The following is a 26,906-nucleotide window of genomic DNA, read 5'->3' as shown; positions in this document are numbered from 1 at the left end:
ATTGCCATGTGGACATCACCTGAGACATTTGGGTTGTCCAAGTCATTACAATTGAGCACCAGGACACAATGAATGCAGTTTGCAGGAGAGACAAGGTACAAAGGCACATGCCTATTGAGCACTCCAAGGATGCACACAGTAAAACATGGGGAAAATTGGATGAGGATTCAGAGAAACGTCAAGTACATGATTATCATAAGGGGCAAGGAACAAAAAAGGTAAGGCCAGGGAAATTGTCCACCATGCTTTCCATGGCGACACTCGAGAGTCAAGAAGGTCCACTGCAGTCCAGGACAGAGGTCCCAGTGATCAGCAGGTGTTACACTCCATGCGGTCATAGGACAAAAGGGACAAACTTGAGCCTTCTACTTCTGTTCCACTTCAGTCTCTACACCTGAATAGCCACTCCATTTGTTATCCCATAGACAGCCTGTGGAAGGTGACATGAGCACCTTGGACAATCCCCTGGAAACCCCATCCAGAGGAGTCTCTCCTCTGAGTTCTGGACAGGTGGCTGTGCGTCAGAGGCAGGGTCTGTGGCTGTGCCAGAGCTTTCTGAAGTTTCAGCCTTTGCTCCTACTCCATAGCTAGGAAGGTCCTGTGACCCTGGTGCCACCTGCTCCTGCATCTTTGCTTTCTCAGCCCAAGAGACCCTGTAAGTCATTGGAGCCCCAAAGGCTATTGTTCCCTGCTATGGTGTGCCTCACTCCATGTCACTGTCCTCAGAGGAGGACGACACCTGAAGGTCTTCATAGAGGACACTCACTGGCTCATGGGAGCTGGGAATCTCCGACTCATCAAGATAGGGAGGAGTGTCAGCAAGAGCACTGGTCTTTGCAGTGGGAGAGGAAGGGAGATCGGCAATGAACCTGGATCTCCAGCAGTTCTTGTGCATTCTCTTGAAGAGCATTCGGAGGGGCTGTCGGGGAACACAGCTGGGTGCTGGTGGACTCGATTTGGTGCACGGCTCGACTGGATTCAGGAAAGGGCTTTCCTTGGGAGGGCGAAGATCCATGCTGGAATCATGGGCTGGAGATTTTCTGGTCACCTGGGGTGACCCTTTTAGTCCGATACCACTTGTATCTTGCCAAGCAGGCAGAGACTTCCTAGCCTCCGAGCCTGGCCTGCAGGTGTTCCCCCGTGGAATGAGACTGTGCCCCAGCCTGAGTTTCTTTGGGGCGTTCTGGCCAGTCTGGATGTGGACCTGAGCTTGTCTCTTGCCTGGGGCCTGGAGGCTGAGTTTGTGGCCCTGGCCCTGTGGACATGCTGCAGGCTGCAGGCAGGGCTCTTTGCTCACATCAGGACACCTGGCTAGTGATGGAGGGTGGAGCACATGGCCCCCTCCGAGAATTTGGGCAGAAGTCTGGGCAACTTTAGAGGAGACAACCTCTGGTGTTTCAGGTGCTTTCTTCCCAAGGAGGCCAGGGTTCTGCCCTGAGTGCCTTGCTGCCAGCTGGATGGTGCCAGGGATGCTCACATCCTGTGTTTTCTGGATCCCGGGACCTGAGTGGAGTCCACGTTTGGGTCTCTGAAAGGGATGTGCGCTAGTGAAGATGAGACTCTCATCCGAGCTCTGGACACAAGGCTGACTCTCAAACCCAGAGCCCGGGACACACCTCGTCCTTGTCGTGTGGACGGGCAGTGGCCTGCTGGGTTTCTGGAGGAAAAGACAAACACAGGAAACTTTCCTGAGTCCCTGCACTCAAGCACCAACAAGGCCCACCTAAACAGGAATTCGGCTACAGAACATAGAGTGGAACAGGAAGACAAGTCATCAGCCCAGGAAAGGAAAAGGGATGCTCCACCTCCACCTCCATGGCCATCAGCCAAAGACCCATTCCAAGAACGACTTGACATGTTTCAGGGCACATTGGGAAATATCCCGTTCTTCATCGGAGGTCTCATGCCTCGAGATGGGCAGGGCTCTTTTGTGTGTTTTTCCGTGGGATGTCAATGGCTACTGCTCCTCTCAGCAGATGTGGCCACTGAGGAGTTGGCCTACAGAAGCTGAGAGTGTTCTCCCCCTTTCAATAGGAATATGCCTGCATCGGACATTGTGTCCTTTGAGACGTTGGAGTCAACTCTGCCCCCATGGGCCCATGCACCACGTCATGGGGAAGATGAAAAAAGTACCACACAAAATTGTTAAAGAGCAAATGTGAAAGACCCCAAGCTTGAGTCCCATTGGGCTTGAATGTTGATAGCCAATCCCTCAGGCAGAAGGGCCACAGAGAAGGAACTTATCAGGCTTCTCCAGGACACCAAAAGAGCAGGCCACCATGCACATACTCACCCTTAGGTAGGCACTGGGTTCTGTCTCTTCCTTCCATTTGGGTTGCTGCCTCTCCTGGGGTCTCCTATGGGAACTCCCTGTCTGGAGTAGAGCCTTTCCCCGTTCCCCTTCTTGCCTGCAGAAACACGATGGTATTTGGATGAATGCAGAGGAGGGAGCGAAATGAGAGGTGCCCATTTTCTTCGTGTCACCTGTGCTACCCTGGGTTCTCCCCCAAGTCTGTGCCTCTCCTCCTACAACACCCAGGCCCTACATCCAGGCAGCCCTTCTCCTTTCCCACTAAGTAGTTCCATGTGGACACATTGCTTTTGTGCCTCCCGTGGTCATGTTCCTAGTGCTGCCCTGAACCTGTCCCTTTCTGAATTGAATGCACAGGAGAATGAGCTGCAGGCTGCGGCTTTGGGACATGGAGTCCTTGTCTATCTCTCTCCATTGACCCAGTCATTAGCTGCATGTGAATGTGTGGAGATGACTATGTGGAGAAGGAGAGACACCACCCCCCCTGGAGTTCCGTGCCCGAGGCTTGGATCCCAGCTTCCCCATCCCTCACCTCTGCACCTGGCCCTTCATTCTGGCTGGCTGCTCACAGGCCCCTGTGTTCTGGAGATTCCTAGGCTTGCTTGGTGCCTGGTTCTCCTTCTCCTTCTTTGGGCCCAAGGGTTGTGGGGCCAGCGCACCATTCCAGCACTTGATGGGGCATCTTCTGCTCCTCGCAGTGTGTCCAAAAGCCCCACAGTCCTTACACTTCAGCTGTCGGTGGAAAAGCACAAGTTGTCAGGAATCAGCGCAACCACAACCAGATCTGCCCTTGTACAGACAAAGAGAGATTGAAGTCTTAGTTTCCTCTCATTTTAGGTCAGGCACTCAGGCCTGTGAACCATGAATTTCTAGGATTTTTAAGGTCCTAGAACACATTTGTGGAATCATGTATTATACGGGGGCACTGGAAGGAAGGTTTGGATGTTGCAACTTGAGGACGCTGGGCCAGATTCCAACAGGATAAACGTTGGGCTGCATGGGTTTCAAGGGGTTCCATAAGATGCCTCCTCCCATCCTAGGAAAGGACTAAGCTGAGAGGAGGTTCCCGGGCAGGTCCTCGTGGGTTGGAATGGGAGAATTGGGTGGTAGAGGCAATCTGAGAGGACGTAACCAAGATTCTGACCTGTGTCACCCCCTGGCTTCCCATTGCCTCCAATGTCCACATACCCTGGGGTCCTCCTCTTCAGGGGGAGGAGCCCTATGCCCCACAGCTCCCCTCTGCTGGTGCTTCTTATTCTGGATTTGAAGGAGGCTCGGGGCCAGAGGCTGTGAGGCATGCTCTGCCGACTGTCTCATGTTCTTCAAGTCAGGTCCCATTCCCTCAGATGCTGACATTGGGCTTTCCTACGTCCAAGAGAAAAGAAAAAAGGGTCATGACCAAAGTCAAGATGGGATCTTTCATTTATTCTCCACATTTTGGCATGGAGCACATCCCATGATCTGGGGAGCCCAGTAGAATAGGTGGAGCACACATGGGTGCACAATCAAGGGAGGAGTAGGCCAACTACTGCGTTTGACAAAAATAAGATACTCCATGCTCTTAGAATTACAGCAGAGTGAATGCATGATTCCTGTAGGTACAATAAAGCAATCTTAACCAAAGGGAACAATTTTGCCTCTATCAAAATGATAACGAAAAGAGGAAAGGTGAAGGGAGGTAAACCTAGTTCATACAAAGAGAGATCAAAAGAAATTTCATCTTAATACAGAGATTTGCAGAGCATGATTATCCAGAGTTATTCTTGACAAAGTCAGAAGTCATGAGCTAGAAATGCTAGTAGATATCCAAGAATGTCCTTGCATATCTGACTGAAGCAGATTGACCTTGAAAAATATTTCCAAATTAATGATACAGAGAGCAAGCTCAGCATTGGTTCAGTGGTTATGAATGTAACCATATAGAGAAGCTGAGGATGTGGGGGGTTCAATGTTGAATTTCACCCAACCCAGCCTTCAAAAAGTTCTAGAGAAAGGTTTCTTAAACTCTTCTACAGAAAGAAAGGGAAAAAAATCATCCCCAAGGCATGGTGTGGGGTCACGATGATTCTCTACCATAACATGATATAAGAAAAACAGAGCAAGACAATGATAGCTATTGAGCGGCAGAGAAGAATGACATTATGACATTTTCCAAACAAGCTATGGATGGAACCAGTGTACATCCTGTGCTAGACATGCCAAACCAGTGTTTGTTGCTAGGTGTGGATACTAAGGGGAGAAGCTACCGTAAAGGGGGAAGGGGGAAATCGACAGGTGGGTGGGGGGAGGGAATGCAAGAGCAGGTCAGAAGAGAGGGGAAAATGGGTAGAGGAAGGCTGGGTGAGGATGACCCAGGACTTCTATGTGCCTGTGTGGAAATAGCACAGGGAATAACATTGCTCTATCCATCGGAGGTAGTCCCTATCCTACCCAAAGGTCCATGGTAAACTACAGCAGTTTTCATACACATTGATCCACCTGCTCACAGGTATCAGAAGGCTGCAGTAAATATTCTCTGAAATTGCAATAGTTCTGTGGTGATTTGAACCTCGAATGACATATTTGATCCTCCTCAGCATAAAGAAACACTCTTGAAAAATCTTAAATCCACAAGCACCTCCCCCTCCATCCTTAACATTTTCCCCATCTACATGTCTTCTAAGGAATCTTCTGTAAACTACCTGGGCAAAGAAAACCAACCTGAGACCCCACTGTTCTGCTGTCTCCTGTCAGCAGGCGCTCAGACAGGTGAGGGCTGGACACAGAGCCCGGGAAGAGATGCAACGTCCTGGATGCCAGCCAGAAGGGGCAGTGAGGGAAGGTGGCTTCTGGGAACTTGGATCCTCCCCCAGGATCACGTGATGCAACACGTCATCTTCAATACAACAGGTGCAATTTTAGGCCAAAATTCAGTGACTCGCACCTTTGATTTCCATGACTCTACCCAGGAAGAAGATTTGCCAGCCTTTTCGAGTCAGTACTTTCCTTTACAGAGGTTTGAAATCCATAGTTTGAATGACATTGAGGTGCTGGGAAGAGGTCAGAGGCCAGTGGACCTAAGGGCCTTGGCGTTTTTACAAGTTTGGCTCTCTGGGGTATCAATTTTTTTTTCAACTCTGCCATTTTAACATAAGGATTCCAGAATTCAAAGAAATGCTGCCCAATGCTTTCATACTTCATGTGACTTATATGAGCTCTGCATTGCATTGACTCTACACTTTCATTGGAAGAGTATTTCTTTTTCTGCTGGGTTTGGAATGACATTTGTGGACATGCAAGTGCCCAGAATGACCACAGGGCTGAAGGAGAGCCTGCTGCTGAGGGCTGATGTCCCTGGTTTCTCATCCAAATCTGGTGGGCTTCTGAGCTCCCTTGGAGGAAAAGGGTGTTTCTGGCTTCAGCTCCCTGGCCCCACCCCCAGGGAATCCCCTCAGGCCCTCACCTGGGCCAATCCTGCAATGTTGCTGCAGAGGAGAAATACACCTGTGTAAGTCTCAAGGGTCCCAGACCAGCAGGATTTTCCAGCACTCTGCCAGGGCTCTTGTGCTGGTGTCGCTTCCTTTGTAGGTCACCATGGATTTTGTGCACACAGATTTGCACTTCTCAATACACAGGCCTATGGGTACACAGTTCAGAACACCTGGTACCTCAGTAGCTTTGCTCATCTCCAATATCACAGAAAAGTGAGTGCAGCCTCTACTCCACAGTCCCTTTAGAGGTTTTCCTTTTTTGTTGTTAAATATTTTTACTTGTTCATGGACCTTTTGTTTATGCATATGTATGTGCAGGGTTTAGAATCAAAACACACTCACTCATGGGTGTGAGGCCAAAGCTCTTTAACTGAGCAACAACCCCAGCCCCATCTTTTCATAGTTCTTGAAATAATGGGTAGAATCAATTCTAACGTAGCTACATTTTCCCAGTTCAAAACCATTATGAAAATCTATCAGGAAAGAAGTCAAAATAATGGAATTGAAGAAAGAATGAAAATGTTTGTTTTTCATGAATCGTTTTGAAGGAATACCAACTCAATGCATTGTTATCCTGTAATATTAGAAGGCTCCATTCATAACTGAAAGTACATATGAACACACAGACACATGCATAGGAAAGTGCACATGAACATGTCCACAAACACACTCACTCACACAGGAACACCCATCACCACCGCATCCCCCACACACAAACGCATGCTCACACTTAAGCAGCTAGAATTCTTTTTCTGGAGTTATTTTTGTTTGTTTGTTTGGTGAGAGGAGATCCAAGTGCATCCCATTACCGCTTGCCTGCTGCCCTACTTGAAAGTTTATGAAGCAACTGGACCTCCCTAAATATACTTGAACCATCCTTGTAATGAATCTGCTTCATTACTTCTGGTGTTCACAAAGAGTCTTTGGAAAACAGGCCCCCTTCAATACTCCAGGCTGTGAACTGGCCACACCCAAATCTTTCTCATCTCCTTAAGTTCTCAGAAGGTATTGTGGATCTGACACCAAGGGAGTGGGTGTGCTGGGTGGACTACTGCTCACGTGAGTATATGGAAAATTCCCTCTTTGGAAACCATCTCAGAAGGGGAAGTGTCTCTCTTCCACTTGAGGTCAGGCAGGAAATTCCACTAGTCATTGATGTTGGAGACCAGGAGGCAGCTTCCCTCCACAGGTGAGAGCAGTCTCCTGAGGATGATTTTACTTAGCCCAGTTCTTCTCCATTAAATGCAGCTGATGCTCAAGTCCTCTTGGGTTCTTCTCTACATGCAAGTTTCAATGAGTGACCCTGGGCACATGGACACTTAAGCAACAGTCTCTTTCAATCCACTTTGGGCTGCTAGAGAGAAACTGTCTGCTTGGAAGAGTCTTTCTATGGGTGGCTCTGGGCTGTGGAATATGGGAAACACCTGCTAGGTGAATGCAGCTCTGCTTGGTCTGAGCCCCAGAGCCCCTCAGTCAATGAAGGAGAGAACAGAATGCATCCTAGTCATGGCTAAAGGAAAGTTTTTGTGTCTATGGACCCAATTCAGTGCCTCCAAAGGTCCCCATTTGGGAAACCCAATTGTTATAGGTCGGAACCCTTCCCAGGGAGAAGGGGGAGTTGACTCAGGACCCATGGTATTCTTGGCATGCAGGATAGAAGAGAATCCCCACAGGACACAGTTGAGCACATACACAGAGGTTAGGTTAAGATAAATAATGCTGAGATGGGTGGAAGGTGGCAGCCAATGCAGGCCGGGATGCATGATATGGCCAGGCTGGTGGAGAGCACGGATCCTGTGGGCTTGCATCCCACTCAGCATGCAGATCTATGAATAGGACAGCACAGGAAGGCTCCAGAGCCAACACGTGTGCTGGAGTCAAATTGTTGTTCAACTTTGCATTGGCCCAAATGACACTGATGACTCTGCAAGTAGAGGAGAGCCCAGGTAGACTTGAGTGTCAGGGGTATTGGATGAAAACTTTTGCAGTTCCTAATGTCATCCACCTGAGATGGGTCTTTCTAGTGGATGAAAGCTGCCTCCGTGCGTGGAGGATCAAGGAGCACAAGGGACTCCTGCTGGGAGCTCAGAAGAAAGAGGGACATTCTCTGAGAAGGTTTCCATAGGACAGGCTTCCTCATCTCCTCAGCCTGCAGGGAGTCCACCCACCTCCCCCTCTCTCTCCATGTCAGATCCACCAATCCCTTCTCAGAAATTCATGGACTAGCTGGATTAGGAAACTTTGGGCATTTCCATTCAACATGACACAGAGCTTTTTTGTGTTCTTTTTACAGTTTCTATTTGTGGAAACACAAGGATCATGGAAGCATTTTTGATTTTCAGAATGTTTGATTACCACAGGTTTATTTTTCAAACCTATGCTTTCACAGTTTACCAATATGTCTTGGCTGTTTTTCATGAAAGATTGTCCTCAAGGTTTTGAATTGGAAAGATAGGAGTTAGTGTGGACTCTACCTGCCTTTGGCATAAATATGAAAGGAGTCAGAAAGTAAGGGTTGCATTATGTTTTCCTTTACCTTTGAGATAAGTGTGCCTAGAATACTCAGGTCCCTCTTGGGATGAGCCTTGTCCCCTCATAGAGAGATCTCTGAAGTACAAATCTCTGATTCTGAATTTCTTGGTGACCCAGAAAGAGAGGGAAGACAAAGATCAGGACTGGTACAGGAAATGCTGAGAGTCCAGAAACAATGGGATCAGACACAGACACTGGCTCTGAATGACAGAGGTTTCATTTGGGATTTCTATTGGGACTTTTCAAACGGGCACATGTAGTTTTTTATTTTGTGCAGATAATAAAAAAGGGAGTGGGTATGCTGGTGTATATATGGAACTGTAATGTCAGTAGGAGGCTCAACTGTCAGTCTGTTGTCCTGTGACTGAATTGGGCAACACTGGCTGATTGCTGGGACCTCTTTTCTGGCCTGCAATGGGCATTCTTGACTGTAGAATGTGATGGTGGAAAACATTGTGGACACTTTCCTTGTCCTGTCACAATGAATGATCTTATCTTCAAAGAAAAGTGAAGAGTGGGACAAAATTCTTCCTGTATTTTCACCTTTCCTTCAATAACTAAGCATATTTTAAGTGTTCTCTTACCATTGTGTTTGACTTAGTGGGGAAAATACTAATGCATGTGGGAATTACGTATCCTGAGAGATCCTTGTCTTCATTTTCTACTTTCAACATAGTCCTGATTTTTGTCTGCCCAGGCTTGCTTTTCCATTTAATTTTTGTACGAGGATCAGAAATGTTCATGACCTTTGATTTCTAGGGTCTTTTTTCAGGACTGCAGTTTTCTTTCATCTGGCCCATCTGCTCCATTGAAGTGCCCACTGGATAATTGCACACCCACAGGCAGGGACACACATCAACACTCTCATTCTCCTATCTTTCCAGAGATTTTTCCTATGACCAGAATTACAGGAAGGAAAGGTTTACATGAAGAACTTGAAGGGACATTCAGAGAAGACAGAAGACATAAAGACACACCCTTTACCCTCTCAGTGGTAAGTTCTGTGGATTTGAATAGTGGTGACAGAGATGGAAGACATGGCCATGGTTTAATTAGAGTCTGAGCACATCTGCCTGCCTCAAGGCCTCAGCAAAATCTCTGGATAGTTTGAATTTACTGAAACCTTTAAACGTGTTCAAACGAACACATTACATCTTAAAAATATACTTCAGTTCATGAGCTCTAGCATGAAATTGTGCAACCCAGCTGCCTCCCACTCTAGTTCATGAGACTGTCACACTAAAATGTTAACACCCCTCACCAATGGGCAGCTGTCTCTCCCTCTGGAGAGGCCACATTCTCCCTTCAGTCCCTATTGCTTCCTTCACCACAATGCATCTCTATATAAATCCCTGTCTATGACTTTAAGTGGGGCATGTGGAAATTCTATTCTGTCATGAATGCTAAGAACCCCATGCATCCTGAGTCAAGGTCCTTCTTCCTGGGAAAGTTTCAGACCTGTAACTTCTTGGTGTCCCTAATGGGGACCTTTGGAGGCACTGAATTTGGTCAATTTACACAAGTACTTTCTTTTGGCCTGACTAGGATGCATTCTGTTCTCTCCTGTACATAGAACCTCCTCCTCCACTTCCTTCATTGACTGAGGAGCTCTGTGGCTCAGACTGTGCAGAGCTGCACTCTCCCATATTCCACAGCCAGTGACAGAGATAGAATGACACTTCCAGGCAGACAGTTTCCCCTAGGAGCCTTCTGAGTCCCCAAAGGACATTTAAAGAAAGTGTTATTCAAGTGTGCATGTGCCCAAGGTTACACTGGTGACCCTGCAGGTAGAGAAGGACCCAAATTAACTTTAGCGTCAGCTGGGTTACATGGAGAAGGTGTGGGGTAAACAATGTCATCCAATTGATACTGGTCTCCCCTGAGGAGGGAAGCTGCCTCCATGTCTCCACCATCAGTGACTCCAAGGATTCCCTGCCTGACCTCAAGAGGAAGAGACACACTTCTTCTGAGATGGTTTTCCAAGGACAGGATTTTCCATATCCTCAGTTGATCAGTATTCTACCCACCACACCCACTCACTTGGTGTCAGATCCACAATCCCTTCTAAGATTTTAATTGGATTAGAAAGCTTTAGGTGTGGCCAGTGCATTTTCTGGGGAATTTGGGTGTGTTCCTTCTGCAATTATTTTGGTGAAACACCTTATGCATAGAAGCCAATTTCATTATCAGGATGGTTTAAGAATTTTCAGAGAAATCCAATCATTTAATACAATCCCAGACAGTGCTGCAAGGAGTCTGTGATGGAAAAACAGTTGAATTAGGTTTCCCAAAACAAGGAAAAGGAAGAACTCTACAAAAAAAAAATTATACGTGTGTGTGTGTGTGTGTGTGTGTTTGCATATTCATATGTACTTTTAGTTCTGGACCTCCCATGCTAACAATGTATGCTAATAATATATTAGTGTTTGCATTCATTAAAAATAATCCATGAAAAGGAAATATTTTCATTTTTTCTTAATAAACTAAATTGTCTGTCTTTCCTGACAGATTTTTATGATATTTTTATATTGGGAAAAATACTTTATAATGATTTTCACCTTTTTAAAAAAATGAAAGGAATCTGGGAGTAGAGCTTGCATTCAGTTTCCTGTGACATTTAAGATAAGTGAGCATAAAATCCTCAGGCACCATGTGGTCTGAGCTCTGCACCCTCCCACCAGTGCTTTGAGCAGTACAAATCTCTGTGAGTGGAATTCTTGGAGACATGGGAAGCGAGGGACTCTAGCAGGAGAGGACTGGAAGAGTGCTGGGAACTACTGTTGGTCAGGGGCGGTGGACAGGGACACTGGCATGTTTCCCATTTGCCACACACTGAATGAGTTGGCCACTTGAGGGCCTGAGTGGACTCCCCTGGAGCAGGGCTGAACCAGAACCACACTTTGCTCCTGCAGTGGAACTCAGAAGCCCCCAGATTCTCATGGGAAACAGGGTCATCAGCCCTCAGCACCAGGATATCCTTCACCATGTGGAAATCCTGGGCCCTTCCATGTCCAGAAATGTGATTCCAAACTGTGGACAAAAGGAAAGATTTTTCAATATAAACAGGGATTCATATTCTCTTCATGATAAAAATAGTTCCAATAATAATCAAAGCATTAAAGCACTGTAGTTCATTTCTTTTAATTAAGGCATCATTAAATAAAATGGTAGGAAAGAAATCTTTGAGACCCCAGAGAGCAAAATTTGTGAAAACTCAAAGTCATTCAGGTCAACTGGCATGTGCAATCTACCCAGGGTCTCAAAATCATTCTAACTACTAATTTTAAACCTGTTTCTGAAAAATATTGGCTGAGAGAGATTGACACTGAAGTCAGGGAAGCAGCACGGTATCTAGAATACAATGATTCGCAAAAACGTATACTGAGAGAGTCATGTAGTGCAAAGGTGCGAGTGATTAGCAAGGAAGATGTGAAAGAAAGAAAAGAAGTTTAAATGTAAAACAACTAGAGTTGTATTCAATAGATTGCTCAACCTCAGGGTTGATTAAAAACATAATTTATGGTGTCTACATTATGCAATTCATGCCATATTAGAAAATAAAATCATTCGTTAGGTGTTGTTAGTAATTTGTTAAATTGTTTCCTACATTTTATGAAGTGTCATTGGCTATTGTGATTTTGAGGGCATTCTTACTGTGGTTATAACCTATCGAGGCCTCTGTTGGCTGGTCTCTTCAGGTTTTCAAATGCTCTAATTTGTTGGAGCACACACTGGGAGGGACTCTGTTGCTTCTGTTGTGTGAGGGTATCCAATGTAATCAGAAAGGAAGTTCAATCTCCATTCCCTATTAGAGAGGAGAGAACCTGTCAATGCCATTGCCATCTCTATAGTGACATGTATTTAACATTTACTGCTGATCTCTATAACTGGGTTAACCAAAGAGAAAAGTGGTAAATAAATAAAATAGACTGGCTGAAGCCTGAAGCATGAGTCATACTGTGAGCACTACTCAACTGATTGGTAGAAGAGGGTTAAAAAGACAATTGCAAAGGAACCACGTGAGAAAGGGAAGGAGACAGCAGAAAGGGAGAGTGAAGCAGAAGGGTAGTTGAGGAAGCAGAGAAGCAAAGGAGTGGCTGAGTGAAAGTTCAGGTGATGGACAAGTTGTACTCAACACGACTTTTGAGCAAAAAACAATAGAACATTTCTAAGACACTGGAGAGAAAAGAAGCAGCATAACAAGAATCACAAAGAGATCTCTGTTTTCTCTTTGCTGAGGATTTTTAAATGAAGATGTTTCCATGATTTTCACTGTAACGTCCCCTGGCAATGAGGGTGTTTGTAGCAGAAATCATCCTACCCATTGTTGCTAATTCACTTTGATCCAAACTGGACACAATTTTCAGGGGTCTTTCTTCTAAGCTCTGCCTGCTTTTACCTGAGAGTGAGTATGAAGGAGAATTTCCTGTTCAGAGCATAACTCACCCTCAGTGTGGCTCTGTTTTTCCATCTGCGGAAGGGAGTGTGGCTCTGGCAGCAGATACTGACCAGTCTTCTGTCCTGGACAGCCTGTGGGCCAAGGCAGATTGCAAGACTCAGGTGATTTCCATGGGCTGGGGAGGAGTTTGGGGATTGCCTTGAGATACTTCTGGTGTGTGGGAGCTGGGGCATCCTGAGCTAGAATTCTAAAGGTAGCACCTCACACAACCCCAACTAGACCCAGTTCTAAATGCCAACAACCTTGTTCCTTATCAAGCAGTTTGACCACCCCTTTGAAATGGAAGTGGCCATTGCTTCTCTCCACTCTGCAGACCTAAAGCCTGGTAGCCAAAGTTCCTATCACTGCCCAAATCTTCAGTAAAACTATGGCAGAGTCTCACTCCATGTCCAGATGGATTCATCATTTGTGCACAGTGAAAATCCAGGACACATGGCCTCTGTGTCTTGGGTACAAACAAAACCAATCCATTACCAGAACCAGAATAATAATAAAATAACTGCAGGAATTTCTACTATGTTGAGCAGTAAGTCAACATGAAGAGTCTGGAAACTGGCAAGGCTTTCCCCATTTTCTCAATTTCCTGGGAAATGCTGATGGCTCTCCCAAAGTGATTCTTCTCAGTATGTGAACATCTTTCAGGCTCAGGCTGTGAAATTACTGGACAGCACAGCCTGCTTCTCCTTTTTCTTCCCCACCTGCCACCACACATCCCCAGTGCTGGCACAGTCCATTCCCCATTAATTCTCTTTGTCCTCTGAAAACTGCCTTCTCTGCTCCTCCCCTTTCTGCTAGCCCTGGGACACTCCACCATCTCTTCCCTGGTCTTCCTCCCTCAACTCATCACTGCAGAACCCTGCTTTCCATTCAGCCCTGGAGAGCAGCAGCTCTGCACTGGGTTCCTCTACTTGGCCATTTTTCGAACACCCTTCTTATTTTCTTTAAAGAACGATGTAACCAGTGCCCTAGCATTTCTCTCCTGATCTCAGTGACAATTTCTTACTCCGTTTTCTTCTTGAAATCTTTCCTGTGTATTCATCCTTCATTGTATTTTCAAGTCCACTATTCTGCCAGTCAGTTCTGCCTTTTGCCCAGTTTGCCAGATTGCTGACCAATTTCCTATCATTAGAATGTTTCCAGGCCACAGGATGCACACAAGGCTGTCTGTAAGAGAGTGAAGAGCTGAGTCATCTTGCCCAGTCCCCTTCAGGAGAGGCCTTCCCTCGCTGATCTCCAACTGTGTGGAAAAGAGCTTCAGATTTGTCTGGAAAACCCATCAACCTGAAAGGGAGTGTTCCCAGCTGAAGCCCTGATTAGGGTCCCTGTCCATGAAGGCAGGGTGTGTCCCTGGTTAGATTTAATAACTGATTATCCATATATAAAAGGAAGTTAAGCAGAGGTCACAGGTTCCCAGAGAAGGGGCCCTGAAGAGTCCAGGGCCTGGGAGAAGAGCAAGTCCCTGCTCACCTGAGGAACCCTGCTGGCTGTCTTCTCCTCCAACTCTTATTTCCTGGTGAGTTCTCCAGACAATGGGATGGGAGCGCCTTGTCTCACAGGGAGATTATCCCTCTCTCTCTTGGAATTTGTGCCATCACAGCAGCATCTATGGTCTCTAACTTGTGTTGTTTCAACAGGGACTTCTCCACTCTTCCTGCTTTGCAATTGGGGAACCAGTTCCTTTGTCTTGAATCTAGGTTATGATCTTAGTTTCCTCTTCCATGATTTTGAATCTTGCTACTACCAACAACCAATAACTAGAGGTTATAAATTTAAATGACTCATCATTGAAATGGAAATGAATTCATTTATATCTCTAATCCTTTTTATTTGCAAGGGTGAGATAGGAAGATTGCAAGTTCTAGGCCCTCCTAAGCAATTTATCAGGGTCTTCAGAAACTTAGGGAGACCCTCTCTCAAAAGAAAAGTACAAAAACTTAGTTGGGTTGTGGTTCTATAGTAAAACTCTGTTGTGTGCAATCCCCAGTACCAAATGCCAAATACAACAGGCTCTTCTGATTCAAGTGGTAGATTTTTATGTTCAGAATCATAAAACAATTTCACACAGTTCTCCTTTTTCCATACGCTGCATTATTATGAATGAAATGGATGATGAATATCTTGCAACGCTGGGTTTTGTGTTGTAATCTAATTGGAGGATATTGTATTCTCCGTGTATATCACTGACATAGGTTTATATTGCTTTCTCACTTACTGTGGGTTTAAAGCTATTGTCATGTACTCTAGATTTGGTCTTTGCATTTTTGCCTGCTTTGCTAGAATATAAAAGGCAATGGGGAAGAACCCCCTCAGTCTATGTCCACTGCATATCCCCAGCATTGGGAAGAAGCCTTATCCCATCCCTGAGGCTGAGAATGAAAAGGTCTGTTTCATGGTTTAGATATGAGGTTCCCAATGGATTATGTGAAAGAATGCATGAAACTTTATTGGTGAGAGATTGGCTTGTGATAACTTTCATCTAATCAGTGCCTGAAAGCCTTAAAGGGATTAACTGGGTGGTGACTGAAGGCAGGTAGGAAGTGGCTGAGTGTGGTATCCCACTGATGGTGGGCCTTTGGGTTTGTGTTTTGTCTCTGGTGATTGACGTTTTCCATTTGGTTTCTTGCCTTTATGACCTGTACAGTTTTCTTTTTAGTTTTCTCTACATTTTTTAATTGTTGTATTATATTTGTGCATGTGGATGGGATTTGTTGTTCCACACCTGTGCCTGCACACAGTAAGACAACATAAAGTGGCCAACATCACTCCCCAGCATTTTCCTACTCCCCTGGCTCCTCCCATCCTTTGCTCCTTTCCTTTACTGATCTTTATTTGATTTTTAGGAGATCCACACCCACCCTTACTTTCCTTTTTCCTCTCTAGCTTCCACATATTAAAGAAAATATACTACTCCTAACTCTCTGAGTTTGACTTATTTCCCTTGACAGGAGGGTCTTTTGTTCCATCCATTTCCCTGCAAATAACAGAGTTTCATTATTGTTTCTGACTAAATAAAACTCCACTATGTACAGATACCACATTTTCTGTGTGAGTTCATCTGTTGATGGACACTGAGGCTGGTTCCATAGTCCAGGTAGTGTGAATTGTGCTGCCCTAAACATGGGTATGCATTTGTCACCACAGTACAATTACTTTAATTCTTCAGGGCACATACTGAAAAGTTTTATAGCTGGGTCATATGGTGGTTCCATGCCTAGTCTTGAGACTCCTCCCTACTGATTTCCATTGTGGATAGACTCATTGACAGTCTCACGAACAGTGTAAAAGTGTTCCATTTTATCCAGGTCCTCTCTCGAATTAATTTTTATTTCTGTTTTTGAAGATTGCCATTCTGACTGGTATGAGATGAGATCCCTGTTTGGTTTTGATTTGCTTTTCTCTAATTGCTAAGGATGTTGAACCTTTTTTTATGTATTAGATGGCCATTTCTATTTCTCTTTTTGAGAAGTGTCTGTTCAGTTTAATTGCCCATTTAGAAGGTGGGTTTCTGATTGTTTTATGTTTTATCATTTTCTGAGACCTTTACACATTGTAGATGTAAAACCTCAGTCAGAATAATAGCTAGCCAAGCTGTTTTCCTTTCTGTAGGCTCTCTCTTCACATTCCCAATTGTAATCTTTGCTGTGCAGAAGCATTTTAATTTAATGTCATCCCATTTATTAACTCTTGGCATTAGTTCCAGAGTTTTAGGGCTCCTATTGAGGAAGTCATTCGTGTGCCTAAAAAGTGGTGGATTGACCATGAATTTTCTTTTAGAAATTACATGATTTTAAATTTATGTCCAAGGTGTTTGGTCCATTGTGATTGAATTTTTTGTAGGGTGAGAGATAAGTGTCTAGCTTCATTCTCCTCATGTGGAATAACCAGTTGAACTAGCACCACTTTTTAAATAGGGGTGTTTTATCCAATGTGTGCTTTGACAACATTGCCAAGGATCGGGTGACTGTAGATATATGGTTTTGTCTCTGTTTCCAGACCATCAATCTTTCTTGAAGAGCTGCAAGAATCTGAGGATTTTGCATCATCTGAACAGTCAGTTGACACGCTTTGCTTTTTGTTTCTTCACCAGTTTCTTCTACTACTTCTTCAACATCATCCAATGTTGGCAGCAGGTCCACCCTGGCCCCTGGAGCCCTACCTCCACTAGTTTGTTCTGCATGCCAGTGTGGCCAGCTCACAAGGCCATGGCGAACTTGCGGTTTTTCTGTTCCTGCTTGTCCGTCTGAGACATATGTATCCCACGGGAATGCCTTGACCTTTTCTGGTCTCATGGACTTCTTGTTAAGGGAGGTTTCGGTACCTGACAATAATAGATGTTGAAACTAAATTTCTCCCCCCTCCCTCCTGCTTTTGGGTAGTTTTCCACTTCTGCTGCTTGGGGTATAAAAAAAGGTGTGTTAGCAATAAAGGGTATTGACTCCTGGATGAAGAACCTTGGTGTCCTGTGTGTCTTTTAACCTCGCCGTCCCTCACCGGACTCGGCTCCCTTGGCCGGACGCGGCAATCCAAATCTTGATCAAGTCCACACCGTTCTTTGTTGTCCATGTCTGCCATGTTCAAATATCGGCAGCTAGACTGGGGAGCTGGGGGTTGGAGCTGCACAGGAGTGACTCAGGGAGGCAGCGGAGATGGGAGGAGCAAGAGGCAACCTAGCTTTTTGTTTTCTATTCTAATCTACCAGACCCACAATGTCCTGGCAGCTCTGCTCCTACATATTTTTCACTGATACATTTTTTTAAAACAAGGTTGCCTGGGGTGGGGGTCAGAGAAGGGAAGAGGCCTAGCCAGAAGGCCTGACCAACAGGCACGACGCACAGAGGCTGGGAAGCCCAGGGGTCGCTGCAGGGCTCAGAACATTTGGAGCTGTGTAAGTGGGCAAGGCACCATGTTCTGCCTCCAAGATCATCATTAACTTTGCCAGGGAACTCAGGGGCCTCCGAGGGATTCTGAAGACCCGAATATAAATGGTAGTTGCACCTCTAATCTGAAGTCTTCCCTCTCTCCAGCCATTTCGGGAGTTCTCCTCCATGTGTATCGGTGTGTGTGTGTGTGTGTGTGTGTATGTGTGTGTGTATGTGTGTGTGTGTGTGAGCCTTCATCTTGTTGTGTATGCACTTGGGTAATCCTTGTACTGCATTGCTAGAACACAACTACTGCCCTCTTGCCCTGCTCGTTCTTCATCTTGGTGGCTCTGGCCTTTCCTGCAACACATGGGAGTTGGCCAGTGTTCACCAACTCCTCACCTACTCTGTACTTGGTATCCTTGCTCTGCTTGTATTTTTCCTGCTTATCGTCTATGCTCTGGCTTCCTCTGTGTTTTGACTGGTGAATTACGATGACATTGGGAGGCAGAGTGAATTCCACTTTCCTGAGGTTGAGTTCAGACTTTGGTTGGTTCTGATCTTGGAGAAATTTCCACTGATCCAAGGTGATTTCTCCAGTAGCTGTATCCAGCAAGTGCTCTTCTGGCTCTACTACTTTGCTATAGGAGTCTCCTTGGAGCTCTCCTTGGGTGGCTCCCAAGATTGTGTCCTCAGTCCCAGGAGCTATTGGTTTCCTGCCTAGGGAAACACTCCCATGGTCATTTTCAAGTTACTCTTCTGGACACATAGGCACGCTGACTCAGAACACAAGCAATGTCACAGGCCACTACCTTAGCATCGTCCATTTTGTACCACTGGCCATTGCCAGCTTTTACGTAACAATAGTAATGTCCACTGTGACAACTCACCCCAGCATGGACCAGCACAGCATAGAGGGTGTACACCAGTGGGCCTCTGCCCTGCTGAGACATGTATGGCTGCATGTCAAGACACTCAGGATAGTGCACGTGCTCAGCAATTTTTTCCCCTGTGAGATCCGAGAACCGTTTCAATACAAGCATAAGAACTTTTGGTGCCTTCTGCAGGGTCAGGGTCTTGCAGGCTGGCCTCATCTTCTGACAAACACCACACTGGTAGGCGTTCTCCCCTTCCAGCCACTCAGGCTTCACCAAGTGCTCCAGTGCATGCTGCACACTGGGAGCTGCTGTGATGTCTAGCATAATGTCCAGGTAGGGGTCAAAAGTGTCTGAAAGGCCACAGCAGTGGAGACACTTGATTTGAGATCTCCAGCACCCTCCAAATATCTGGCGCATGAGGGTGGGCTCCTTGGAGTGAGCACCTGGCTGCTTGTGCCCACGCAGACATGCTTTCTGCATGGCATGGAGAGTGAAGAGCAGAAATTCATGGGCGTCTTCCTGCCGGGATTTGTGGAAGCCAGCAACCAATGCAGGCAGGGGCTGAATGACATCCCCAGGGTGGCGGAGAGCCCGTGTCACGTGGGCTTGCATCACACACAGCATGCAGACCCTGTGACGAGGACAGCGTTGGCAGTGCTCCTGGGACAGCATGTAGTTGGCCAGGGGAGGTGTGTATGTCAGGCACTGCAGGGCTGCATTCACGTAGCAAGTGTTTCCCATGTTCTGCAGCCCAGCACCAGCTGCGGACGGTCTCTGCCAGTTCAGACAAAGTTTCCCTCTAGGAGCCAGCAGTGGCCCCACAGGAGCTGAATTCTTATTGAAGTGTACCTCAGGGCAAGGTGACAACGATGACTCTGCAGGTAGAGAAGAACCCAAATGGACTTTAGCATCAGCTGCATTTGATTAACATTCAGGTTTTATACAGTCATCAAAGTGAGACTCACCTCCACAGTGGAGTGAAGCTGCCTCCATGTCTCCAGGAGCAGTGACCACCAGGTTTCCCTGCTGCAGCTCAAGAGGAGAGAGCTTCTCCTTCAGAGCTGGCCTTCAGATGACAGCCTGTTTCATGTTTTCAGCCTTTTATAGCTCAGCCTCCTGACCACACCCACTAACTTCCTGCCAGATCCACAAATCACCAGCAAGCACTTAATAGGATTAGGGATTTGGGTGTGGTCAGTTCACTTCCTGGATCCCAGGAGCATTTTTATAAGCACATTTCATAAGCATTTTGAGGTGTGCACAATTTCATATTGGTAATATCTCAGAGATAGTGAAGTTTTTACTTATTGAAATGTTTTTTTTTAAATTTTTAAACCACTTTCCTGAGGAAAATATACATTTCAATTCCTTCTCAATGAACCAAGTCATGTTGGACTTGTCCTGACACATTTTCATGATGGTTTTGAATTCAAAAGGAAGTCCTTTAGGAATATGCCTGCTTGTCTTTGGAAGAAATATCAACAAGGCAGGGAATACCAGTTAGAATAAGTTTTCTATTATGTTCACAATAATGTTCCTTCCAGTACTCATGTATCATATGTACAGACTTCTCCAACCAAATGCCAGCACTCATATAGGGTCATAAATAGTTTAAATAAGATTAATGGATGAAGGTGTTCATTCTCTGGTTCCTTACCTCTGTCAAATTGCCTTCCTCAGTGGAATGATCTGGAACATAGTTTGAAATATATTTGTCTACCTCTGTTGGCTTATAAAATGGACAGCCTTCTGTGTGTGCAGCTTGTGGAGGGCTCTGAAGGAAAGCATGGAACCCACCTCTCTGCCCAGGGTGGGGACCAAGTATTGACAGATATAATCAAAATCTGGAAACCAGAGAAGAATTTCAAAGAACAGATTGCAAAATGATTTCTCAGAATACCACCAATGGTTTATTCATCTCTATATTTGAGTCTTTAACAAAACTTCTAGAAAATTATGTACATGTGAGGAGTCCACCACCAGTTTTCAAAAAAATCATCATTTTCAAGTCACAAGTTGTTTATTCCAAACTCTAGAGGGGAAGAGAAAGACCTGGACTTTTAAAGGAAAAACTGAAATCATATCATTCATCTCACAATAATGTGTTTCTTACAAACACTTGAACCACTCAAATGTATTTCTTTTAACAAATGCATCTTTAAATGTAAAGACATAAAAATCATCCTTCAGACCACAGTAACCCAAATTCATATGAACTCAATATTATCTTTCATTTCTTATCTACTAAGTGCCTGAGAACCATTTAAGTGTTGTTTTTGTGAACCTGTATATAAATAAGTATTAGCTCAGAAAGGTTTACACAGATGTCCAGGTAAGTAACATTGATCCAGGACCCAATGATTTCCAAATCAGATACATGGAATACAGAACTGAGATGTAAATGTGTGAGTCATTTTTTAACAGGAATATCCACAGGGATTAGGTTGATTGCATTAGACAAGGCATCTGATCCCATGGCCCCAGGGCAGTATCCAATGTCCCTCCATTTCCTGTGACATCTAGGAAGCTGACTCTGCTCCTGTGGTGTTTGCCCAGCAGCCCCCTGCCTGACAACCTGCTGACAGACCAGAGGTGGACAGATGGACCTCAGGATGGATTCCCTTCCCAATGGGTTCTTCAGATTATGGCTGGGGAAAAGAGTAGAGGAGAAACAGGAAATGATGGAGGTGTAGGTCCTTGGGTAAGCCTCACTTCACTGTAAACAGAGGGTGTTTGCATTTAGAAAGATTACATTAATCATTCAACATTTTAATGACTGCAGGAAGAGTCAAATTTCAGTGGAAACATACTCCACCATTCTGAGTTCTAAGGGCAGGTGGAGGAGTCTTATGGAAACTGGTCATTTTTGCCATGGGCATTTCAAACTGTAAGTTGAACAAATTAATGGGCTTAAACCTGGTAGTTCCATCCATGCACATGTCAAGCCTTCCCCTGTTCATCTAACCTTCTACCCATTTCCCCTCCTCTCTGTCTTCAATTTCCCTCTCTCACCCTGGCCACACCCTATCCAGTCCTTGAGGATCCCTCCTCTACCTTTGGGTCATCTGTTTCCTTCAGTTTCCACACATGAGAGAAAACACTGGAGCCTAGGACATCGCATCTTCCAGTTGCAGGCAAGCTCTTAACAATGACAGGATTTCCTTCCTAATGGCTGGTATGAGTGGTTAGTTTATTCTTTGCTTTTTCTCTTGTGCCCTCCTCAGTTTGGGTAAATATACAGGTCAATGTTGGCTCCACAGAATAGGTTTCTAAAAGTCCCCCCCTTTCAATTGCACAGATGCATTTTGAGAAGCATTGTTTTTAGAACCTCTTTAAAATTTACTAAAACTCAGCAGTGATCCTATCTACCCATGAATGTTCCTTGGGAGAATCTTTACAACAACTGGTTCAATTCCATTCCTGTTTTTTCAATATATACTGAGGTCAATTTTGAAAGGTTATGTGTGCCCAGAAATTTGTCCATTTCCTCAAGATTTTCAAATTTATTATATACATATATTAAAGAATTCCTCATGATTCAGGATTCTCTGAGTTTCTATGGTGTCAGTTGCAATGTCTCCTGTCATCTCTAATTTATTCAGGTCACCTGCCTCTCCCCTGTTATTTTTGTTTATATTTTCTGGTTCCTCTAGCAAAAGGTTTTTCAACTTTATTTATTATTTCATCACAAAGGTTCTTTGTGTTATGTATCATTGTTCTTGTGTGTTCACTTCCTTTCTTTTGTGATATTTATTATTTCATTTGTACTACTGTGTTGGATTTGGGTGTTTCCTTAGTCTGTTTATTGGAGATTACACACACACACACACACACATACACACACACACACATATATGTATTTAAATGTATATATATAACTAGGCAATCACTGCTAGAACCTTCCCTTTTAGTGCTCCTTATTGTGGCATCCCACAAATTTTGCTATATTATAATCCCATTTCCATTAGTTTAGCAACATTTTTTAAAACTTTATCCTCTTTACTTTTCAAAGATTTAGTGTTTCTTGAAAATAAATATAGAATCATCTGGCAAAGGGACATCACATTGTGGGTAACAGACTTGACTCTGTGGTCATGAGTTTTGCTCAGTGTACAGGGGAAAAGTATTTGTTTCTCTGTGAATATGATATTTTTTTCTATTCTTTTCCTTGTAATTCAGAAAATTCTAAAAGCAAGCCCCTGAGGAAGGCAGACCTGACTCCAAGGAGATGAGGCAGTGGACGGGTCATTCCCCACAGCCTCGGCCACACAGACCCATGAAACCCAGAATGTGAAAGGCAGCAGTGGGTCCCAGGGCTCCCCCACCAGAGGAGGAGGACCCCAGATAAGTGGAGGCCTCGGTATATGGAGAGCCAGGGGGTGACATGGATCAATGAGCATGGGTTACATCCTGCATGCTTCTGTCTCTGTAACTGAATTGTTCATCCCAGTCCCCTGAGGGCCTAGACTGGGAACTCCTCACCAGGCCAACTGGTCTATTGAGATGCTGCCAGAGTCCACTGTACCTCCAAATAAGTATCATATCCAGCCAGGATGTTGTGCATTTGTTGAAACCTGACTCCATATCCTCTCTTTCAGGATCTCCAGTTCTTCCTACTAGTGCCCCTGTCAAATCTGTGCTTTGGGAACAACCCTAGAATCTCAAATAGCATAGTAATCAATAGGTTCCCCCATCTGAATCCCTCCTAAAAATGCAGTACTGAACTCAGACTAGAAAATCTGTCCTTTCTTGGTAATGGAGCCATGGCTGTGGTTCTGCTGATACACCGAGAATTTCATTTTCCACCCACAGGTGAAGGGCAAGAACTGTGGGATTTTTGGACACAGAACCAGGATCAGAAGATGCCCAATGAAGTGCTGGGATGGGGCACTTTCCCCACAACCCTTGGGCCCAAAGGAGAAAGAGAACCAGGCACCAAAAAGCCTGCAAATCTCCAGAACACAGGGGACTTTAACCAGCCTGCGGGCAGAAGGACCCATGCAAAGGTGAGCATTGGAAGTGTGGTAGTCTCCCTCCAGCACTGCATCCCAAGCTAGCTGTCTCTCCTTCTCCATACCACTGCACTTCCATCTCCAGGCAGTTACAGAAAAACTGGAAAAATAGTCAAGAGGTCTAGGGTTGTGGCTCAGCTGTACAGGGCTTGCCTAGCATGTGCAAAGCCCTGGGTTACATCCTCAGCACCATGTAAAAATAAATAAATAAAATAAAGGTATTGTGTCCAACTACAACAAAAAAAATGAATATTTAAAAAAAGAAGAAATAGACAAGAGCTCCATACAAGAAAGCCAAGCCCAGGAGCTCATTTTTTCTCATATCAATCAGTAATGGGGAGGGGTCAGAGCACCTGTAGGTGATTGGCACATCACAGACACAAAAGGAATGAAGAATATATGAAACTGCTTAGATGGACCATGAGAAGAGCTGCCTGAGGTTAGTGATAGGGTGTGACATGAGCGAAGCCACAGACCTAGCAAAGGTCACAAGGCTTCTATATGTGTATCACCAAGCACTTAATGGGACCAGGATATTATACTCTGCTTTTCTACTTGGATACATATAATTGCCACTGTTTGTTCTGCAGGGAAGAGGAGCATCAGAAGAAGGCTCTACTCCAGAAATCTTCCAAGAGACCCCAGGGGAAGCAGCCGCCTAATTGGGAGGAAGTGGCAGAGTCCTGATCCTGTCTAAAGGTGAGTCTCCTCCAGGTGCCCTGATCCTTTTCCCCTCTGGGCAGCACTTATTTACTTCACTTCCATGTCTCTTCTGCATGGGAGATCTGTTCTAATCTGGTCTGGACAATGTGACTGTGGTTTGTATATTTTTCAGTTGTGGCATTTCCAGTGCTTTGTAAGAGGACTTGCATGTCTCTCAGTAACATGGCAAGTGGGCACGGTTGAATCAAATCACTCCACAAGACCAAGTCCTACTGCAGGAGATTATTTACAGTGGGTAAGACCCTCGACTTGTCTCCAAAACTCTTCAGCCATCAGAGTGCCCTCAAAATCACACTATCCAATTACACTCTGTGGGAGTGAGACACTCCATGGAAGGGAAGACCACGCCCATCACACACAGGTGACTAAGAGAGCACTCTTGTCCTGAGGAGGCAAAGACACAGGGAACAGGCTGCACTTAGTGAATAGAAGCCTTCCCAGCTGCGGAGTGGGTGAATCTGCTGAGATCCCCCAACTGCTGGAAACAGACACAAAGACATTGACTCTGTGAATTATGGGAAAGTAAATTGACATTAACATTGGCACTCAGTAAATCAGCATGTAAAGGGTCTTACATGAAGTCAATTCCAGGAAAACATGAGTTGATATGCATGTATATAGTGAGCTGTAATGGAAGTGTAGGATTAAATTAATCCCTGTTGTCCCAGTGACTACCTTGGGGGATGTCTGGATGATCTCTGAGATCTCTGTCTTCTCAGCAGTGCACTGACCCGAGAACATACCCCTTGACCCTGGAGTATGTCAGTGGAATCCAGTTTGAACAAAATAGGCTACATGCATTTATCTTTCTCTATAGTGTGTGTTTCCACATGTCACAAAGCAATAGCACATTAGCAAGAACATTTCTCACACAGATGACTTTCTCATGGTTTATCTGCAGTGTGGTGTCTTTGAAGCTGTTAGCAGCAATAGGATCAAATGAAGCCCTTCCCACACAATTACATCCATATGGTTTTTCTTTAGCATGAGCTCTTTCATGCTGTCTAGGACTAGAATATCAACCGCAGGCTTTCCCACACAGGTGACATTCATGTGGTTTTCCCTCAGTATGGATTTTCTCATGCTTTCTAGAAATAGAAATTTAACTGAAGGTTTTCCCACACATGTAACATTCATATGCTTTCTCTCCAGTGTGAGCTCTCTCATCTTTTCTAGGACCAAAAGGACTAGAAGATTGACTGAGGCTTTCCCACACATGACACATTCATTTATTTTTTCTCTCCTGCTGTCTGGAAGATTCATGAAGATACTTATGTTGTTTATGCAAATGTTCCCTTCTCCATATCTTAGGCAGGTATTGCAGTACATGCCTATAATCCAAGTGACTCAGGAGGCTGAGACAGGAGGATTCCAAGTTCAAAGCCAGCATCAGCAACTTTGTGAGATTATGTCTCAAATAAAAAATAAAAATGAGTGGGAATTTGGCTCTGTGGTTAAGTACCCTTGGTTTCAATCCTAAACAAACAAACAAACAACAAACAAATCCATATCTCAAGCAAGTCTTGTGAGAACTGCAAACATGACATGATACACAACATCATGTTGGAGACTTTGGTGATAGATGCAGTTTGGGACATCTGTGGGTGCTGCATTATGATCACTTGCAAGTTGGACCCACCCCCAATGTTTTACCCAGAAAAAGTCATTTCTATTTCTACTGCCCATGTGCATATCAATAACCCCACAGTGCCAAGTTGAAAGTGAAGAAACAAAATATTCCAAAAGCACAGTGTGAGGAATGAAGAACTCAACATCATGCTGGGGTGTGGAAAATCCATTGGTAGGAGACCCCCTCAACTTGATAAGGTGCACATTTTGTAGTCACAAGCTTTTCACCATGGGGCAACTAGAGTGATTTTCATGGTAGAGTCCTTGCAGGAGGGAACAGAATCACTACAGACAGCAGTTTGCTTTGGCCTGCAGCACCACATCCAAAAACAAGATGCACTGAAGGCTTTCCTGCCCACATGACATCCATGTGGTTTCTCTGCAGTGCAAGCTCTGTGACGCTTTCTAGGACTAGAAGATTGACTCAGGCTTTCCTATGCATGTGACATTCATTTTGTTTCTCCCCAGTGTGAACTTTCTCTAGCTATCTAGAATGAGAAGATAGACTGAAGCCTTTTCCATGAAGATGATGTTCATGTGGTTTCTGTCCAGTGTTAGTGTTCTATGAGCCTAGTGGTATTAATAAAGGCTTTATCACCTAGAATAGCATCCCTCCAGGGTTGTCTAAGGGTGGAGTATAGCTAAAGGCTTCCTCACACATATGGCCATCATATGGTTCTCTAATGTGTGTTCTCTCCTTACAGCTAAGTTTCCATAATGGACTGAGCCTTTTCCACACAGATGGAATTTATGTGGTTTCTCTCTAGCATGAGTTCCCTATGGGATCTAAGGTCAGAAACATAACTGAAGCCTTTCCCACCAAAATTACTTTGATGCAGTCTCTCTCCTGTGTGGGTCTCTTGTGTTCTCCCAGATCCTAAATTTGAATAAAGTTTTTTCCACCTAGTTGATATTGAAATAGCTTCATTCCAGCATTCTCCAGGGCTTGCAGCACTTTATAAGCCCTATCCTGCATACTTGATTTGCCTTACTTATGATTTTTCTGATGCTCATTATGATATAAGTTGACACT

The 26,906-nt window shown here is 44.8% G+C and overlaps 1 protein-coding gene and 1 pseudogene across 1 annotated transcript; both read right to left on the bottom strand.

Moving 5' to 3' along the window:
* Positions 1-703: 703 nt before the first annotated feature.
* LOC124102895 (putative protein FAM90A24P) lies at positions 704-3,649 on the bottom strand. The gene is made up of 3 exons (XM_046459339.1): positions 3,500-3,649; positions 2,852-3,043; positions 704-832 (listed from the first exon to the last, which is right to left on the bottom strand). The coding sequence occupies exons 1-3, from the start codon at positions 3,647-3,649 to the stop codon at positions 704-706; spliced, it is 471 nt and encodes a 156-aa protein (XP_046315295.1).
* Positions 3,650-17,929: 14,280 nt separating this feature from the next.
* Positions 17,930-19,427, bottom strand: LOC124102894 (ubiquitin carboxyl-terminal hydrolase 17-like protein 6; annotated as a pseudogene).
* Positions 19,428-26,906: the final 7,479 nt, after the last annotated feature.

This window comes from Marmota monax, unplaced genomic scaffold (genome assembly GCF_021218885.2).
Source record: "Marmota monax isolate L192 unplaced genomic scaffold, Marmota_monax_Labrador192_F-V1.1 WCK01_AAM20220418_F8-fsc00288, whole genome shotgun sequence".
Taxonomy (NCBI): Eukaryota; Metazoa; Chordata; class Mammalia; order Rodentia; family Sciuridae; genus Marmota; species Marmota monax.
This window is presented reverse-complemented; position numbering and strand designations above follow the sequence as displayed.

Coding starts and splice junctions, on each gene's coding strand:
- LOC124102895 (XM_046459339.1), bottom strand. CDS start 3,649: ATGGGACCTGACTTGAAGAACATGAGACAGTCGGCAGAGCATGCCTCA. Junction 3,044..3,499: donor CTGAAGAGGAGGACCCCAGG/GTATGTGGACAT, acceptor TTCCACCGACAG/CTGAAGTGTAAGGACTGTGG. Junction 833..2,851: donor CAGCCAGAATGAAGGGCCAG/GTGCAGAGGTGA, acceptor CCCACTGCAAAG/ACCAGTGCTCTTGCTGACAC.